We start from the raw sequence: 20,421 nt of genomic DNA, 5'->3' as shown, positions 1-20,421 counted from the left end.
AATAAGCATCGCCCTTCCGGAGATGGAGGTAAGGAACAGGTGGTGGAACTTAAAAGGATTAGATAAATAATATCATGTGATCCTAAAAACTCAATGGGCTAAACTTAATACAATTTAAATTTAACTTAGTTTTTGCTAGGTTATAGCTAGAACAGGAAGATTTGCTTCTTTTAACACTGAAACGAATGCAGTGTGACATGGAGAGAAGCACATGGTCTCTGGAACCAGCCTACCTGGGCTTAAATCCTGGCTCTCCCATTTAATATTTAATACTAGACAAGTTTTCAATAACTCTGTGGTTTTATTTTCAGATATGCAAATTATATTATACTAACACTTATTTACAGGGTTATGAAGAAGATCAAATGAGCTGAAACCTGTAACATATTTTGAAAAGTGCTTTTCATACAGCAAAAACTAAATAAATAGCAGGTATTGTTATTTTACCATTGGGAAAAGGTTGGGTTTTATTAGACATTGATATTTACTATTATATTATCAACTGGGATACCTTTTTTGATATAGAAAGGGGGTCATAATTGGAGAGGAAAGCATCATTAAGCTATTAGTTAACTCTTTGGATTTCTCCCTTTCTGAAATACATACAGTTTCCTCCTTAGAAAGTATCAAGTCTAATGTAGTGGCAGCCCCTCTGTTCCTGTTTATAGACATGGGAGAGAAGACTGAATTGATCAAGGATTGGGACAACAGCCACTGCTGTGAAAACGATGGAAAGATAACAGTTCGATTCAGTTGCTAAAGAATGGAAGTTGGATGTAAGTGCTCAGGTGTGTGCCATCCTCTACTTTGGTAATTATGACTGCCGACCACTGAAGGACGGGCATCACAGAAAGAAGCTCATCCTTAGGGACAATGGTTGGTTAACGAAGCTTGGAGTCTGGGCCGTTGGAAAACAACCCCCTCTTTGCTGAAGATATTTTCCTATCAAAAAACCTTATTTCTGATTCCAGGATTAAAGTGACAACTAAATCTATTTACACAGAGAATGTCATCTGGAATAATCTTTCAAAAATGTTATGACTGAAGAGTGAAAAAGACTTGAAAGATCCAAAATAAAATATGAAAGTTAAATATGATAATGGCATAGGAAATGTTTCTCTAAGAATAGGCAGGTGAGAATGGAGGTTTCTGAAAATGTTCAGCAAAAAGATATATTACTGTGGTAAATTCTCTATATTGAGCTGTATTAATACAGTACTTTAAAAAATTTATTTTCCCTTAAAGTCAATTTTCTAACCCTACTCTTGTCCTATCACTTGTTTATAGATAACTGTTAGCATCAATGCATTATCATAAGACAGAATAAATAATATTATATAAAAATTGAGTCATACTTATTATATACCTAAATCTGCTTCACGTTAAAAAAAATAACATGTAATGAGAACCGTGTTTTCATTCCGATCCCTAGTCAGAGGTGCATAATACTAAACATCCTCTTAAGAATATCATATGCTAAATGTGCTTGTTTGCTATTGCTGTGATTTTCTTTGGAAACAGCTTGAGGATTTAACAGCTGTGTTATTCAAGTCATACTTACTCTCAAAGCATTAGTTTCCATGTATAAATTTCATCCAGTTCTAATATCCTAGGATTATGTTAAAAATACTTACCTGGTCTCTACTTTCTCTCATCCACCTTCTTACTTTACTGCTGTGAGGCCCAGCTCATTCTCCACCACAAATATTAAGTTTGACATTTAGATATTAAAACAAATTATCCAACTTAACACTTTTCATACTCCATGTGGGCAGATCTTCTATGTTGGCAAAAGAAAATTGTGCCTCCCTTAAGAAGGCTGTGGTTCCTCAGGAGAAGCAAGACCTTTTAAATTTTCCTTGATGATTTTGAGATCAATGTTTCTATCTCACATCAGATCCCAAGAACCCAAACTCTGATATCCAAATCTCCAGTGGGAAAAGATAAGCAAGTGATTAAACAATTCCACTTGGGAGATGATTAAACATAAATGATGTAAGTTGTTTTTCCACATATCGAGGATGCCTCAAGGAAACATATTTTGGTTTTTTAAATGGTACATCACTCTATGTAAAATCAGATTTCATATATGTTATCTAATTTGATTTAACCAACTCAAATCAATTTCTCCAAAAGCTACTGGAATATTCTATGGAAAGTGTTGATGAAATAAACTGAAAAGAAGGGAAAAGGTATTAATCTAGTGACTGAGAAATAGATGCCCTTGAAAGTCTACATGATGAAGAAAAAACAATTATAAATGAATTCAATAACTCTGATATGTATATCAGAGTTTATACATATGTTTATTATCCCATATGTATAAACAGTACTGTGATAGGTTTGAATTTGTACCCAAATTAAATTCTGGCCACCCAACATCAGTATATATCAGAAAGCCTTTATTCAACCAATACATTCACTCTGTGGGTATTTTCTTCTGGGTCCTGTTATAGGTACAAAATAGAAGAGGAAAATAACATGGTAACTCGGACTAGGCAGCAAGAATTTGGTCAAGTACAGAATACCAATGAGAAATGTTACTGAGATGACATAAGCAAATACATAAAAACTAGAAAGTCCATGGCATGATTGAAGAATTAAAAATGAGATTTAGAGATGTAGAGCGAATGTTGCCTAATTAAGAAATCAGTACAATGAAAAGATATCTACAGAGGATACTCACCAAAATGTACACACATTTTAAGAAAGTAAAAACTGTATTAAAATTATAATACTCAAGACAAGTTTGACCTCTGAAATTAAAAGAGATACAATATACAAAGTAATGAATATTATTGGTATATATTGAATATTACAATTTCAATACAGGTTTTTCCTTTCTTGAAGTGTGTATTTTTTTTTGCATATACAAATATATACACACACGAGTGCACACACATATGCATATATCTATATATATATAGAGAGAGATATATGCGTGTGTGTGTGTGTAATTTCAATTGTCTTGAATTCATTCTACTTCAAGGTACTATAATATTACATAGTTAATAAAGATGATACTTGCAAAGAGTTGTTTAAATCAACTTTTGTTTGGATATGACAGAATAACTTTTTAACTGGCTTAAACAAATGTAATAATTTATTGCTGTTCTAACTTAAAAATCTTGGACTTCAATCAACCAAGAGAGAATCTCCTTCTTCCAAAACTTTGCCATCAGTTATCTTCCTTTCTCTAGCTCTCTGCTGTGCTTTCCTCTTTGATGACTAAAGTCTCAGGTAGGCCTTTTTGTTCATGGCCAAGAGAAAAGTGAAAAGTTATGAGCAAATTCCATGTGCCCACAGGATTAGCCTCGGCAAACAAAGCTCTAGTTTTCCCATAATTCCAGCAAAATTTTACAGCTGAGTTGCTGGCTCAGTGTCTTCCTCACTGAGTCAATGACTGGACATGACTGTTTTCCCAAATTGTATTGGGTGCAAAGACAGAGACCCACCAAATATAGCAGAAGTCGAGTCCCTGTGGAAAACTAAGATGGTATTAGTAACAGAATGAAAAATACATACTGATCCATACATATTGACCTTCATAGTTAATAATTGATTGATTAGAATACATATATGTGTATAAAGTGTGTATGTATATCTGATTAGGAAAATGCAAAAGAAACTTTATGTTGTTGTTTTCCAGACACACAGGTATCTGAGAAGTGCTCCATGTGCTTTATTTCCACGGGTAACTGGGAGAGTTATCTGTAAAGTAACATTGGGATAGAAGAGAAAGCTGATGCTTATTTTTTAGTGTGTAAAGCTGAATATAAAACAGACAAGCAATGAAAATCAGTCTTTACATAGGAAAAGTATGACTCCTGTATATATGTTAATAGGTTATGGAGATTGACAATTATCCACACTACAGGGAGAGTAACCGTGTGTCCCTAAAGGTCTACAATCATCTTCAGATAGGTGACTGGTTAAAAGAGGAGCAGCTGGAGAGCTGATAAGGCGTCTTAAACACAAGACTTTCAATACTTAAGGTTCTCCTGAGGACGCTAGAGCTCTAATATTTTGATAAATTTGAGTTCAGTGGCTCTTCACTGGGATCAATTTGCTCCCTAGCGAAGATCTGGCAATTTTTGGAGACACTCTTGTTTGTCACAAATGTGTCAGGGAGGGGATGTTGGCACCTAATGGTTAGAGAACAGGGATGCTGCAAAACATCCCATAATGCTGAGGACAGATCTTCATGGCACAGAATTGTCTGATTCAAAATATTGGTAGCAACAAACTTAAGAAAATATTTCACTTTTGCGCCTCCTCCTGTTCTAGTTGGAGGCACAAAAGTGGAATATTTTTCTCTAAACTTCATGTTGAAATTGAAAGCCTCACAGATGATATGCAAAATTGGAACTCGTTTAAAACATTTCAAAATCAAAGAAGCGTCCTATTTGCCAGAAAAACAGAATATAACTCCATTCTTACAGCCAGTAATTAGTCACATAACACTATAATCATAGAAGGGTACCTCGGAGACATTGCAATTGTCTTCAATGCAATGAAGGTAGTGAATATTGCAGTAAAGTAAGTCACACGCCTTCTTTGGTTTGCTAGTACATATATGTGATGCTTGCACTATCTTGTAACCTACTAAATGTAAAATAGCATTATGTTTAAACAGCAAGCCAGCCAGTGGCATGTGCCTTTTGCCTTAGCTATTTAGAAGGCAAAATAGCAGGAGGATCATTTGAGTCTAGGAGTTCAAGTCTAGTCAGGTAACATAGCAAGACCACATCTAACAAAAACACTTCATTGCTAAAAAATGCTAATGATCATCTGGGCTTTCAGAGAGTTATAATCACTTTGCTGTTGCAGTATCTTGCCTCAGTGTCGATCGCTGCTGCCTGATCAAGGTGGTGGTTGCTGAAAGGTGGGGTGGGTGTGGGAATTTATCACACACAGTAACAGTGAACTTTGCTGTGTTGATGAATTCCTCCTTCCACAAAATATTTCCCTGTAACATGTGATGCTATTTGAAGGCATTATGCCCCCAGAGTAACTTCTTTCAAAATTTGAGTCCGTTGTGAATGGAGGTCCAGTTGCTCCACATCCTTTCCAACACTTGTGTTGTCAGCGTTTGGGTTTTAGGCATTCCCTCAGGTGTGTAGTGGTTTCTCACAGTTTTGATTTACATTTCTCTAAGGGAATATGCTGGTTGGTATCTCTTCATGTCACTGACTGACTGTCACCCAGATATCTTCTCTGTGGCAGTGTATGTTAAGATCTTTTGCTGTTTTCTTATTGGGTTGTTTACTTTTTTGGTTGAATTTAAGAGTTCTTTGTATGTTTGGATAAAGTTCATTTAATTTTCAAAAAAATGAATTGGAGTCAAGCATCTCAATCCCAATTACATAAGCTAAGTTTATGTAATATCCTAAATCCATTGTTATCACTTCAACTGTGTCACAGCATCTGCACAAGGTGTAGATTCCACTTTAAAAATAAAACATGATTTTGGCTCATGCATAAAAAGCAGCTTCTTATCTGTTCAAATTTTATCATGAGATTTTAGCAATTCAGTTATTTTTCCAAGATCTATTTCTAATTCTAGTTCCCTGCAATTTTTACATCTGTAGTTACATCTTCCTCCTGTGATGTCTGTACCCCTCAAATTGTCCATTAAGGTTGGAATCAACTTCTTTCAAACTCCAGTTAATGCAGATATTTGGACCTCTTCCCATGATTCATAAATGTTCTCAATAACATTTAGAATGGTGAATCCTTCTGGAAAATTTTTAATTTACTTTACCCATATATCAGAGGAATCACTACCCATGATAGCTATAGCCTTGCCAAATGTACTTCTGAAATCATAAGACTTGAAGTCCAAATTACCCCTTGATGCACAGGCTTCAGAATAGATGTTGGGTTCAAAGGCAAAAAAGCAGCATTTATCTCCTTACATATCTTTGTCAGTGCCCTTAAGTGACCAAATACACCATCAATGGGCAGTAATGCTTTGAAAAGAAATATTTTTGAAGTCAGGGCTCAATAGTACACTTAATGTTTGATATATGATACTGTACAGTGGTGTGTTCTCATCCATGCTTTGCTATTATATTTCTAGAACTCCAGTGGAGTAGACTCCATTCAGTATAATTCTTATGGGCATTAGGGTTTTCTGAATGGCAAATAAGCTCTGGCTTCAGTGTAAGGTCATAGGTGTATTAGCCTGTAACAAAAGAATCATCTTCCTTTGAAGCTCTGAAGTATCCATTTCCCCTCCGCAAACAGCCAGAATTTCTTCTCTCATAGTTTTTGGACTTAATTTAGAATTTCATCCAAAAACACAAAGACTATCAAACACATGAAGAGTATTTATAAGTAATTTGGGTAAAATATATGATAAAAGAGATGAGAGAAAAGATAATATTGTCTTAAAACATTTCCAAATCAGATACCTGTGTGTATGAGGATTTCTTGTAATAAACATTAAACCTATTTGAAAAATATCAGATCTTCTCAAGATTCATGATAACCTTGACCTTTATTTCTTTATTTAAATTTTACTTTAAAATGACAGTTAATTTAAAACAACATTCAAAGCAAGACAAAACAATTAGCTTTCAATATTTATAACAACTACACACAGTTGTTTTTGAAAACTGCCTTAAGAGACCAGATGAGCCAACTGTGATATACACTTGTTCAAGTTGCCCTATCAATATTTATTCTGCACGGTAGGCAATGGAAAATGATAAACATTGAAAGTAAACACATCATCTCAGTTTATGTTCTCAATATTCCAAGAAACAATCTAATATTTCTAAATCTTTTATACCTTCTTTCACTCTCCACACTGGAACTCTTTTCTGAAATAATTTAAAATAGTAGCAACATCACATTTAATCAAGCAGTTCTTCAAGCCTGTAGCAAGAGACCTTGCAAGCATATAATATAAAATCGTTATTTAAAAATACTTATTGAACCTTACACAATCCTCACCTGAACATTGTCCATGTTCTTTACTCCTGAATAAGACTTTTGTCTTGCTTTTTGTTTCTCTTAAAAATCTTTCCATCCTGGCTCAGTGCTTGTAGCACAGTGCTTACTGTGCTGGCCACATGCACCGAGGGGAGCAGGTTCAAAACTGGCCCAAGCCAATGAAACAACAATGACAAATACAAAAAAAAAAAAAAAATAGCCAGGCATTGTGGCAGGTGTCTGTAGTCCCAGATACTTGGGAGGCTGAGGCAAGATAATTGCTTAAGCCCAGGAGTTTGAGGTTGCTGTGAGCTGTGACACCATGGCACTCTACCAAGAGCGAGATAGTGAAACTGTCTCAAAACAAACAAACACACAGAAAAAACAACCTTTCCATCCTTCTAGGCCAAATTAAAATAACATGTGATCATAAAATAATATAATTTATATCCCTAAATGTATTTGAAGTACTCTCCCCACAATTTACTAATACCACTGGATTTTGAGGTCCTAAAAGGTGGGTCTTTTTTTCCCTAAAATTTATTTATTTCACTTAGGTTTCAATACAAGATTGGTTGTTAAATTAGCACGTATGGCCTATCCTTTACCAAGAAAGATAGAAAAAATGAGAGAATTAGCCTATACTGTACATTTACCTTATGTCAGATATGTTGTCTACCTTTTAATACACTTCATATAATACCTTATGACATAAATCATTTTATATCACTTTGTAGACAAAGACTGAAATCAAGGTCAGGCTGTCAGCCTTATCCAAGATGACCTAAAATTAAAATCATCCCATTATAAAATTTAATTTTTGAAAATTTCATGTTCTGTTTTAAAGAACTCTGGATGTACTGTCATTCAAAAAGCATAACCAAATTGAATGTATACTAGTGCACACATTCAATACGAAAACAATTTTGTGTTCACTATTTTTCTGACTGTATCTTTGACGTCTTTATTTCTCAGACTGTAGATCAGTGGATTCAGCATGGGGATCACGACTGTGTAAAACACGGAGGCCACTTTGACTGTGTGCCTGGAGTTTTTGGAGTTGGGCACACAGTAGAGGAAGAGGATGGTGCCGTGGAAGATGGTGACGGCGGTCAGGTGGGAGGCACAAGTGGAGAAGACTTTGCGGTGCCCGCTGGCTGAATGCATCTTCAGGGTGGTGACAAGGATGAACACATAAGACGTGAGAATGATGAGCAGTGTGATTATCTCATTAAAAGTGGCAACAGTGAAAAGAAGCAACTGGGTGAGAGAAGAATCAGAGCAAGACAGGGATATCAGGGACGATAACTCACAGAAGAAGTGGTTGATCGTGTTAAAACCCCGAAAAGATAACTTTAAAGCAGAGCACATGAGCGTCAAGGAACACCCTACTCCCCACACGTATGATCCAAACACCAGCAAGGCACAGAGTTTCTGGGACATGGCCACGGTGTAGAGCAGAGGATTGCAAATGGCCACAAAGCGATCATAGGCCATCACGGCAAACAGAATCAATTCAGTCACTACAAAGGTGCAAAAGAAAAAGAATTGCACCATACACCCTGGGAATGAAATGGTTCTGTCTTCCATAATCAGGTTCACCAGCATCTTGGGAGCAATGATGGAGGAGTAGCAGAAATCCACAAAGGAGAGGTGGCTGAGGAAAAAGTACATGGGGGTGTGCAGTTTGGGGTTAATTTTGATGGTCACAATCATCCCAAGATTCCCGACCACACTGAAGGTATAGATTGCCAGAAATATAAAGAAGAGGGGAAGCCACAGTTCCGGGTAATCTGAGAAGCCCAAGAGGGTGAACGTGGCCTCAGAAGTTCTATTTCTCTCTGTCAGAAACATGTTTCCCTTTGGTACAATCTGAAAATCAATATTGGAAATAAAATATGGAAAAGTGATTGACACATAAATCATGCTTAACTGTCCCTTCTGCAGAACCTAAGATGAGACAAATAGTTCTCTGTTACTATCATGGTTAAGTATCATGACAGACGTAACCAAAGTTTAAAAACTAGATTAACTAATAAATGTTACTTTCTCTAAAATTGTTAAATTAATTCTGGTCCTGTTCTTAATATAATTTTGAAACCATAACAGTCTGATAAGTATCAACTCAAGAACTTGGATGATAACATGCAGTTAAATCCTCATGTAAAACATTGAACTTTAGGAATTCTACAAAGGAGAGAAGTCCAGGAAAAATGAGATAATTTGTTATTTGGAAAAATGAGATAATTTGTTATTTTGGTGCTACAATTACTAATGAAAAGTGGAAACATATGAATTGCTTCTAGAATTATTGCTATCAATATTTTCCATGTAGTATTATTGCACATAGCTTGGTACAGAGAAAGAAGGACCAATAATTACCCTCATGTTCTTGGTTGACTATTAGTTTAGCATCTTAGTCACTAGCTTTCTTTTTGACTAAAATTCAATAATTTCTCCATTTTATTCAACAAAGAACTATCTACTGAACAGCTTTATTCTAAGGATGAGAAAGTAGAAGTTGGAAGAAGATCCATGACTTGCCCAATGACATATACCTATTAGATGATTAACGAACCCAGTTTTCTTGACTCTTAACTGTATATCCATTCCTGTGTATCCATCTCTGAACTTCATTACACGCAGAGACCCTAATATTTTATTTTGCAAAGATTACATTTTCATATTCCACTTTGCTAATTCTTTCGGCCACCTTTAAGATAATCTTTAAACTATGGAAATTATTAAATAGTTCAGTGGAAGTGCTGAGGGCCTAAAAGATGTTCTGAATATCTGTGTTAAGATGCAACATAGAGAATCAAAGTTAAAGAAATGACACCATTTAGGAAGAAGTATTGTTAAAAATCCATAAACACTGACAAGAGCATTATCTTTTTCTTTCCTCTCACTTCAAGTCACCTAGAAATACTCATCGTGTCCCCATATTACCTGCCAAGAATATGGATGAGAATCTAAAGATGTCACCACACTCTGAAGCCATGCATGAGAAAACCTTTTTTAATACACAAAATGGTGGGACATCTCAAATCTGTGCTCTGGTAGTGTTGTTGGATAAACTGAATGGCCTTAGTTAAATTTGAATCTTAGATAGATAACAAATTGTTTCCTGTAAGCATGTCTGAAATATTCCACGAGGCATAATCACATTAGAAATATTATTTGTTTACCTGAGGTTGAAATCTAATTTGGCATCCTGTATTTTTGTTTGCTAAATCTGGCAATGCTATATCCGGGATGACTCAGCATCTTAGAGCAGCCAAAATATCTGGTCATCTGGAACTTTCCTTGTTTTACTACTATAAGTCACTCATACCAAGAATCCCCTCAATTATATCCCTGCATCATGAAGATCTCTTACACAAACTATCATTTCTGGTAAAGGTCATCTCTGATTCTTAAATCCAAGAAATGAGTGATAAATGTCCCAGCATTTATGATTGGGGGTCCCATGCAATGCAGAGAATACTCCATGGCACTATATGTTCGGATGTCCAGAGATTTAAACACTAATGAGAAGACAATCCTTTCCAGTAAATCCTGACTATGGTCAGCTCATTCTTATAGCCCCACTTTAGGGTCTCTAAACTACAGCGCTGTTGACATTTTCATTCTGGATTATTTGCTGTTGTGGGAGGCTGCCCTGTGAAGTGTACCCTCATGAGCAGCATCTCTGCTTCTGTGCACTAGATGGAGTCTCACTGCCCCCAGCCCAGATGTGAAAACCAAAAATGGCTCCAGATGTGGTCAAATGTTCCTTGTGGAGAGAAATCAGAGTATAAATGTCTTAACATAATAATTAAGTAAACGAGATGAGGTATGTATTAACCAGTGTGATGTAAATGTTCCTAATTCTATATGAAATCAGCACATTGTATCCCATAAATGCATTAATGCATACATGCTCTATGCATTTATGATTTAATAAAAAAAAAGGTCAAAAAAAAAAAAAAAAGAAAATGCAGAATTTTCTGTAGTTGAGAATGACTACCTCCTGCCCTTGATTCTGATAGATTTTAATGTTTCTTCTTTCTGAACTTAAGACTGGTGTACAATTTATATCATAGTTCACTATAACCTGGGTTAAACAATGTGTATTATTTTGAATCCAGGCGTTGTGGTATCTAAATTCTTTTTCCTTCTAATATCTTCTCTCTTTCTCTCTTTTTTTCTTCTTTCCCTCATCAACCAGCACTTTTCCCCTATGCTCTACGATGTTACCCAGAAAGGGTCATCTTTATGCTATTTCTCCAGAAGGTTTATTTCATTATTTTTAACTCATTTATATTTAAATACTTGTCTCCCTTCTACACTTCTCAAAATTTACAGAAGCAAAGAGATATATATTCCTGAGACCCTTCTATTCTCCAGATCCCAGGAAAAAGTTGTTGAGGACAATGATATCAAAAAAATCAGCTAAGCCATGCCCTCTAAACAAAGCTCTATACCAAGTATAGAGAGTGTGCACTTCCCCACATGTCCAGATACACAATGTCTGCAGTGATTTGAAATTTCCCCCGAATTACTTTTACCATGAAGAAACCACACACCTACGGCAGATTCTACATACCCTCCACACCTACGGCAGATTCTACATACCCTCCATGGAAAAGATTGTCTCTTTTCTCAGACCTGCAAACAAGCCTGCAGTGGAAAGGCAGCCTCCTCTGCCTCTGGAGATCTTACTTGGGGGAGACGCTGAGACATTTATTTCTATTGTCACTCCCAGTGGCATCATGACCTAGAAAAAAAAATGGGTTGCCTTATGCTCCAGGGACCTCCAAACAAGCAATTAAAATGAAACACTCTCTTCTGATATAATTCTGGTTTCATGGAAAACCTGATGAAAACACCAGCAGCTTTAGAAACGTTACAGGAAAATTAACTTAAAAGTTTAAATGCCATCTCCCTATTCTCCTTGATCATTACCATAATTTCTTTTTTCTCTTGTATGATTACAAACTATAGCAGAAGTTATCTTTTTAATCTACTGAACAATTATATCTTAGATACTTGCTATGACCCTGGTCTTAGCAAAGCCTAACTTCCCTCTAGCACCTGAGAGAAACAGGAGCTTCTGCCTGTAGGTGTCTGGGCTACTTGGTTGTATTCCTGCCGAGGATACTTGGTGCACAGCATCTCTGCATGTACATTGAGGACATCACTACAAATGTTTGGAATTTGCTTCTTAGTGTCCCCAAAAGCAGCTACATCTGACTAGAACAAGTAAAGTTATTCCAGACATTCCAAAAATCCTGTAAGCAAATATACTGTCTACTATGTATTTTTTCTTTTCTTTTGATTGATCGTACAGCTTTCATCAATCCATCTAGACCATGAAGTCTCTCCAAATGCCACATTTCCATGGAATTCTTGATTATCTTCTTCATCACCACTGACAATTCTTCAGATCATAGTAACACTTGTACTTTTCAGTAGACTCCAAATTGGCCTTTATGCCTGTAAATTCATCTTCGTATTTATCTGTCACATCAACACTAGCATAACTCTTTATTTAAAAAAAAGCCTATTTATATCTTTTTTTTTAATGTGCATAAAGTATCTCTGGGGACATGTACTAAGTATTTTTCACATGGCTGAGATGAAAGAAGAGAAAGTTGACTTTGTGAACATATCAGTTACTTTGAAAATAAATACATCAAATAAGTATAAACTAGACTCAAGTAAATTTTAGCTTAATTTTAGACCATTGGTACAAGGATCAAATAGTCATGAACTGGAAAGTTTTGACTGTGATATGAATTGATATGAATATTTAATATTAAAAAGCTACAATGACAAAATCATCCTCCTATTCGTAAATTTGAGTGATTTCCAATCACTTATATATGTATTTCCATGTTCCTAAAAGTGGCATCCAAAGCCTTTTCTACTGGAATTATTCTTCCTCTCTTCCCTGTACAAATGATATCAATATCTATCTATCATCTATTGCTTTTGTTTTGGGTATCTGCACATTTCTATAATATCTCATCAACCATGTCTATAGTTAACTTACTATTTAGGTTATTCATCTGGCTGAGGCACGAAACCTTTCATGAAATATTTTCTAACTCCTCCAGACCAAGTTTATGTTTCTTTAATAGTCACAATTTCAGGGAATTAGACTTTGCTGGGCCATGATGTGCAACAGTGATCTGTTTATACATTTATAAGGCTTTACCTCAACTAAAGCACAGGCTCTTGGAGATCACAAATATTCTATTCTTCTTGCACCTGTGTCCTCCTCACATATTGCTATACACTGAAGAATGTGTGTATGTATATAAGTATTATTAAGCATAACCCTGAGCCTTATTTGCTTAATCTGAAATATTTCCTCTAAGTCTGACACTCATCTAGTTATGAGTAAGAATATGTCCACTTGTGAAGACCAACATTAATTGTTAGAACCAGAAATGAATTGTGATTCTTATCTTCTGGAGTCCTGATTTTACTTTACATTATGACCTTAGGGCTTTGTTATAAGGATCAACGAGTTAATGAATTAGAAAGTCTAGAACATGCTATAAAAATTCAGTTTATTATAAAAAGTATGATAACATGGATTCCATTCTTCTTTTTCCTGAGAGAATTCTAGCAAAGAGCATTAGCATTTTAGTCCATACCATATGTAATCTATGCTAAGTCATACTTGTATCTTTTACAACCTCTCTGTGATTGGATATACCCTATAATTGGTAGCAAAGGAACTGTCGTGTCAGAGATGAATTATCAAAGTTTGTTTCATGTGGGAATATTGGGTAGTGTAGAGTCTTGTAATAAGTGAACTATGAAACGGTAATAGACATGGGGAAGTGAAGCGCCTGGTGAGAAATAGTTCAGAAACAGCATCCCTGAGACTCGGAAGCAGTGTCATCTTCCATATAGTTAGGCTCATCATTAATGTAAAGGCCTAATTTTAAATATATGGATCATCATAAATGTGAAGGCTTAATTTAAAAATAAAATGAGTTCAATTCTTGTGAAAATAGTCTTTCAAAATAAATGTTTTTGATGAAATCAAACTCAGAGTTTAGACAGACTTGTCTCAACTCATAGGTAGTAACAGAGACAAAAATCTGTAACAGAACCTGCAGTTTGTTCAATGCAGGTTAAATGTTAAATGACATTCGCAAGTGACATAAAAATTCAAAACAAATAAACTCATTTTCAGTGTTAGTCTTTATGTTACCTTGAGCAACATGGCATGCTTTGCTCTAAGCCAAAAATACCCCAGCTCTAATCCCTACATTTTCAAAGAAAGTTCTGCTGAGATTACGCACAAAGTCAAAGCAGTTCTAAAAGAGTCAAACAAGTTGGTAGACTGGAACAAAAGTCATAATATGGCTTATTTTATCTCTGAAGTTTGTTTACAGTGTTCTTAAAGAGGCTACTTGTTGAAATGTTTAATTGATTTTTAAATATTGACCTTTTTTCTGGTTATTGACTTTTCTATTAAACAGGTGTTTAATATGGAATTGCTCATATGCTTGAATTGATACCTTGGGGTGTGAGTATTGAATAGGATTAATTATTATAACAAAATATTTGCAAGAAACTCTACAATTTGTTCCCATAAAAAATGATATGTAAAAACGCCTCCCCCTTGAGAATTATTATATCAAGACAGAGACATAATATGGTTATTGCTATGAATTTAGTGTGACAATTACCAATGAAAGACAGTTAGTATATATAACTGTCTTGCATAGCATTGATGGACCTGTCAGATAAAATCTACTGTTTTGAATGCTTAATTGCATTACAGAATAGTATAGCCATCTTCCTTATGAAAGAAGTTGCGGTAAGGACAGTGAGATATTATTCTTTGTCTGGCTGAAAGTTCAATGCTAAGAATATATTGAGAATTTATTTAGAAATGTGTGTATGTTAATGGAATATTACAAAGAAATGATTTTCAATAAATGATATTGTTAATATTACTGCATAGTTTAGGAATGGAATTTAGATAATTATTTTGTAGGGATTCATTCAGCAAATATAGAAAAAATTAAAAATAAATAAAACTCAATACACTTAACATATCAAATTTTAAGTTAAATATCATATAAATATGAAGTAAAATATAGGAAGGAGTAGGATTTATTTTTACTAAATTTATGCTTTAAGTCACCAACAATTTGATTATAAACCCAATAAAATATAAATTACTAAAATAGCCTAATATATAAAATTAAATGGAATTACCAAATTATAATATTTTTGCTAATTTTATCCTTAAAACTTAATGCTTTTTAAGGTTTGAAATGTCTTATAAATCATTGTGAAAATAAATAGCAATCAGTGGAAATATAAGGAGGTTTTGAATAAAACCCTCGTAGGAAATAATTCAAAATTTGAGCTTACATTTTACAAATCTCTCTGTTTTTGATTTTTGTGTCTCTAAGTTTCAGGTTGAAACAGAACTAAATCCACCGTCTTAAACAAGTCAACATGAGGATTTTACTGACACTATATTGGTAGAGTGCCATGGCGTCACAGCTCCTAGCAACCTCAAACTCTTGGGTTCAAGTGACCCTCCTGCCTCAGCCTCCCAAGTAGCTGGGACTACAGGAACCCACCACAATATCCGGCTATTTTTAGAGACAGGGTCTCACAATGGCTCAGGCTGGTCTCAAACCTGTGAGCTCAGGCAATCCACCCACTATGGCTTCCCAAGTGCTGGGATTACAAGCATAAACCACCGTGCCTGGCTCTACTGACTCTATATTATATTTAAAATATATTATTATTCATATGTTTCTTTGCAAAATTTCTGGGTAATTTATTCATTCTGAATGTATCAGTTAATTTGACATAAAACTTTCAAAAGACAAGTGAATATAAAAGCCGGATGTAAGACCTGTGGTTTAATCATTTACATCTATTCCTCAACACTTCCCTAATCCTGAGTCATCCTCTCCATTCTATCACATCAACAATGTCCTACTAATTGCTAAAGAACTTATGATTGGAGACTAAATTTTTTTTTTTTGATAAAGTGTGCCCAGTAGATACCAGAGAAAATTTCTTCAATATTTCCTCAAATAGGTTATCTATGTTTTTAGCTTTTTCTTCTTCTATAGGGATACCTATAATTCCAATGTTAGTTTGCTTCATATTGTCCCATATCTCTCTTACTGATTGCTCTCTGTGGGTTACTGCAAGAACCTTGTCTTCAAGCTCTGAGGTTTTTTCTTCTCCTTGATTTAGCCTGTTGTTAAAGCTGTTTACTGTGTTTTCAAATACCCTCACGACTCTTTCACTCCTTTAAGCTCTATTATTTCCTTTCTTATGTTTTCTGGCTCTCTAGCTTCTTAATTCTTTTCATCTTAATTACTCTAACTAAAAGAGTCAAGGAAAATATAACATCCCTTACTTTACAGAAAGTGTGACAAAATTAATAAATTTACTGTAAGGTTTGGCACCATGGAAATTTCTCTCAAAATCTTAAAAGGTGTTCAAGCCCTTTTTTATCATTTTGTTTACACATTTTACCAAGAATCAATTGCATTTATAATTAATATAATTAGATAGAGGCTGAAAATATTTTTTTCTAATTCTTAATTATTATGAGGACATAATTGTGTGTCCTTATAGGGTACCTGTGATGTTTTGATCAACACAGTCTGAGTTAATCAATTCAGGGTAATTGTGTATCCATCACCTCAGGGATTTACCATACTTTGTGTCAGGAACATTTCACTTCTGCTCTTATAATTATTTTAAAGTCTACCCGAACTTACTGTTGACTATAGGGCCTTTGTTATGCTATCAAAAATTGTTAATTACATCTTACTATATCTTTGCACCCATTAAAAATCCAAATCTTATATCTGTCCTCCCCACCACATTTCCTACCCTCTGTAAGAGTTATTCTACTCTCTGTCTCCATGCAATCAACTGCTTTTAAGATTGAGCTCCTTCATATGAGTGAGATCATGCCAGATTTGTCTTTCTGTGCTTGGCTTATTTCTCTTATCAAAATGTTCTCCACTTCTATCCATGTTGTTGCAAAATGCAGGATTTCATTCTTTTGTGGCTAAACAATATTTCACTGAGTATATGTACCACAATTTCTTTATCCATTCATCCATAGTGGACACTTAGGTTAATTCCATAACCTGACTGTTGTGCATGGTACTGCGATGTACATGAGAGTGCAGATATTTTTTTTCTTTCTTTTTTTTTTTTTCTGAGACAGAGCCTCAAGCTGTCCCCCTGGGTAGAGTGCCATGGCTTCACTGCTCACAGTAACCTCCAACTCCTGGGCTCAAGCGAGTCTCCTGCCTCAGCCTCCCAAGTAGCTGGGACCACAGGGGCCCACCACAACACCCGGCTATTTTTTGGTTGCAACCATTATTGTTGTTTAGTGGGCCCGGGCTGGAATCGAACCCACCACTTTAGGTGTATGTGGCTGGTGCCTTAGCTGCTTGAGCCACAGGCCCCAAGCCAATATTTTTTCAATATACTAAATTCCCTCATTTGACTATAGCAATGATATTGATGGGACACATGGTAATTTTATTTTTAGTTTTGGGAGACACCTCCATACTGTTTTCCAAAGTGGTTGCCCTAATTTACATTCCTGGTAATGGTGTCCTTTGTCCACATCCTAACCAGGACTCATGATTGCCTGTCTTTTTGACAAAAGCCTTTTTAACTGGGATGATATAACATCTCCTGCTAGGGTTGATGTGCATGTCTCTGATGATGAGTGATGTTGAGTAATTTGCATATACAGGCTGGCCACATGCATGGCTTTTTTTTTTTTTTTTTTGAGAAATATGACAAAGTCTTGACTCTTCAGTGTTCAGAAATAGAAAAAATGTAAGCACTCTTGGTGAGATGAGAAGAGGGAAAAGAAGCTCTTACTTGTGTCCCTTGCATCATAAATGGCACAGTCCTCTAGAATTGTGCTGTTAGATATGGTCTCATTTTCACATCAACCTATTTTTGTTTTTTTGTAATCTGTGCTTCTGCTGCTGGGATTTGCAAATGCAGCCCTTAGATTCTGACAAAAGGAAAAGAGGAAGAAGAAGAAAACAAGGAGGCAAGAAAGAAAATGGAGAGGAGAGAGAAGAAAATTGCTCTGTATTTTTCTGTTTTTATTAATGTTATTTACTTGGTGTCTTCCTCCAGTTTCATATGCTACTCTCTTCTCAGATACCAGCAATAGTCTGCCACGGTTCCCTCTGGTGTCCAAAACCCCATTGGGATGTACCAGCAAAGGGACAAAACTGCTGAGCCGACCCTCCCTCAGAGGCCCAGGCCCAGGAGAGTTTTGTCTCCACCTCAAGGGCTTAGCCCGCTCACCGCACTGCTTCTCAGCTCTGAGTTTCTGGTGACCATACCTCTTTCCTGTTGCCTTCTGACATCAAGAACAGTAGGTACTTATGGCAGTTAATGATCTTTCAGTTAATACCCAGCATTCCCTTTATGCTCTTTTCAGCCTCTAATAGCTAACATTCCCTATAGTAAGTCTTGCTGAGTATTGGTTTTCCTAAGTGGACCCTGATTGATAGAACGCACATGACAGCATGGGCCACTTCACAATTCCAGAAGAACTCAAAATTCATGCATTCATTCCAATGTGCATACCATTAATTCACCAGTGTTAACTATCCATTTAATAAAAAAACTTAAATGCCATAAGATATTCATTTGAATACACACTGAATACTTGCTGAATGTCAGAGAGAACACAAATGTTAGGAATATTTAATCTCACTAAATATGAATTTAGTGAATTTAGTAGTATAACCCAATGTTGAAATGGAGAAAACCAAGACTTTAGGAAGTTAAATTACTTAACAAACTAAAAAATCAAGGTCAAAATGCCAATCTTAATTTTCAAGAACTCAAGTCTATGCTTCCCTAATGTTATGATAGATACAGACAGCCAGATAAACTTCATTTTAACACGTAAATTCAATAACAAAATTGGCATTAAGTTGTAAAGGAATTACAAAATGTGTCAGTTGTTTATATAAATCATGAAAAAATGAAGAGATGTGCTTTAAATCCACAGAGAATGGGTGAAAAGTAAGGAATTTCAACACAACCAAAGACACATTCAAAGAACGTAAACAAAGGTTAGAAGTCCATTTATAAGTGCCAGTAAGCACATCATGCACAGTGGTTTTAAAGTTAGCATGAAGATAAAAGGAAGATGTAAACTCAGAGAATGGGCTTAATTCAGAAATGCTGCTGCTTATAACAGTTAATAATTATAATAACAGTTTTTCAATGATTATGCAAATTACATATTTTTCTTTAATGGCTCACAGAAAGAGCAAGAACTAATTACATTCTAGAGATTATTCTAATCTGCTTACACATGCTTCAACTTTTCTAATTCAATTTTCCCAAGATTATTATGAAATAATTATAATTTTTATCTTTTATTGAGAATCGTGGCATCCAAAATTCCAACAACACTGAACACTGCAATACCTAAAACAAACTAGTAACAGGCATACCAAATGAACATAGAACAAAATAAAGAAAAATAATAAAAAGATATGTATGTATATAGACATATATAATGAATATATGGGATTGTCAATACGTGTACACTCTCTTTGACAACTCTGTGAGCTTCATTATAAAATTATAGACATTTTATTTTGAAAGGAAACATCATTTCCATAATAAACTTATACAGATTTTATTGTAAACTAAATGTGTCTTAATGATGTTGCTCATATCTATTATTAATATTACAAATTGATGCAAGTGGGATCAAAATTCTCTTACAAATTTAAAGGCACGGAGGTAAGCCAATTTCATCACTCTTCTCTACAGTTCAACTCTGCAATCATCCTATGGACTCTCTGTCTGTCTCCACTTCGGAATCCTAAATCCTGCTAATTGAATCTTTAGGAATGTGTTGTGGAGCCCACCACTTTCCTGAGAGCTTCCTTTACATCCTTGTTCCTCAGGCTGTAGATCAGGGGGTTCAGCATGGGAATTACTACAGTGTAAAACACCGTGGCTACTTTGTCAGCATCCCCACTGTCACCAGAGCTGGGCCTGCAGTAAATGGAGAGGATAGTTCCATGGAAGACCACAATGGCCATGAGGTGGGAAGTGCAAGTGGAAAATGCTTTGAGTCTCCCCTCTGCAGAGCGCATCCTCAGGATGGTAACAAGGATAAACAAGTAGGAAGTGAAGATGATCAGGATGGTGACGATCTCATTGAAGGCAGCCACGGTGAACAGCAGCACCTCATTCACAGTGACATCCGAGCAAGCAAGACTCAGGAGAGGAGGGAGATCGCAGAAGAAGTGGTTGATCACATTTGATGTGTAGGACGGGATCTCCAGAGCTAAGCACAAGTGAATGAGAGAGCACACTGTCCCGCAGAGGTAGCAGCAGGAGACCAGCTCCACACAGAGCCTGTGAGACATGGTGACCGTGTACAGCAGAGGGTTACAGATGGCCACAAAGCGGTCATAG

General features: G+C 35.6%; 2 protein-coding genes across 2 annotated transcripts in view; both read right to left on the bottom strand.

Annotated features, from left to right (window-relative positions):
* Positions 1–7,848: 7,848 nt before the first annotated feature.
* On the bottom strand, positions 7,849–8,793 carry LOC100949002 (olfactory receptor 5D16). The gene has a single exon (XM_003802395.1). It carries the CDS (start codon positions 8,791–8,793, stop codon positions 7,849–7,851), a length of 945 nt encoding a protein of 314 aa, XP_003802443.1.
* An 11,048-nt stretch (positions 8,794–19,841) lies between these two features.
* The window catches only part of LOC100942473 (olfactory receptor 5L1-like), a 900-nt gene continuing 320 nt past the window's right edge, over positions 19,842–20,421 (bottom strand). Inside the window, exon 1 of the mRNA XM_023508420.1 lies at positions 19,842–20,421. This exon is cut by the window's right edge and continues 320 nt beyond it. Within this exon, the coding sequence (XP_023364188.1) occupies positions 19,842–20,421 (580 nt within the window).

The sequence above is a fragment of the Otolemur garnettii genome, unplaced genomic scaffold (assembly GCF_000181295.1).
Source record: "Otolemur garnettii isolate 467f Iridium unplaced genomic scaffold, OtoGar3 scaffold00247, whole genome shotgun sequence".
NCBI lineage: Eukaryota > Metazoa > Chordata > Mammalia > Primates > Galagidae > Otolemur > Otolemur garnettii.
The sequence above is the reverse complement of the archived record's forward strand: the minus strand, read 5'-3'. Positions and strand labels throughout refer to the sequence as shown.

Excerpts from the sequence above, each read along its gene's own strand:
- LOC100949002 (XM_003802395.1), bottom strand. The coding sequence starts at position 8,793 with ATGTTTCTGACAGAGAGAAATAGAACTTCTGAGGCCACGTTCACCCTC.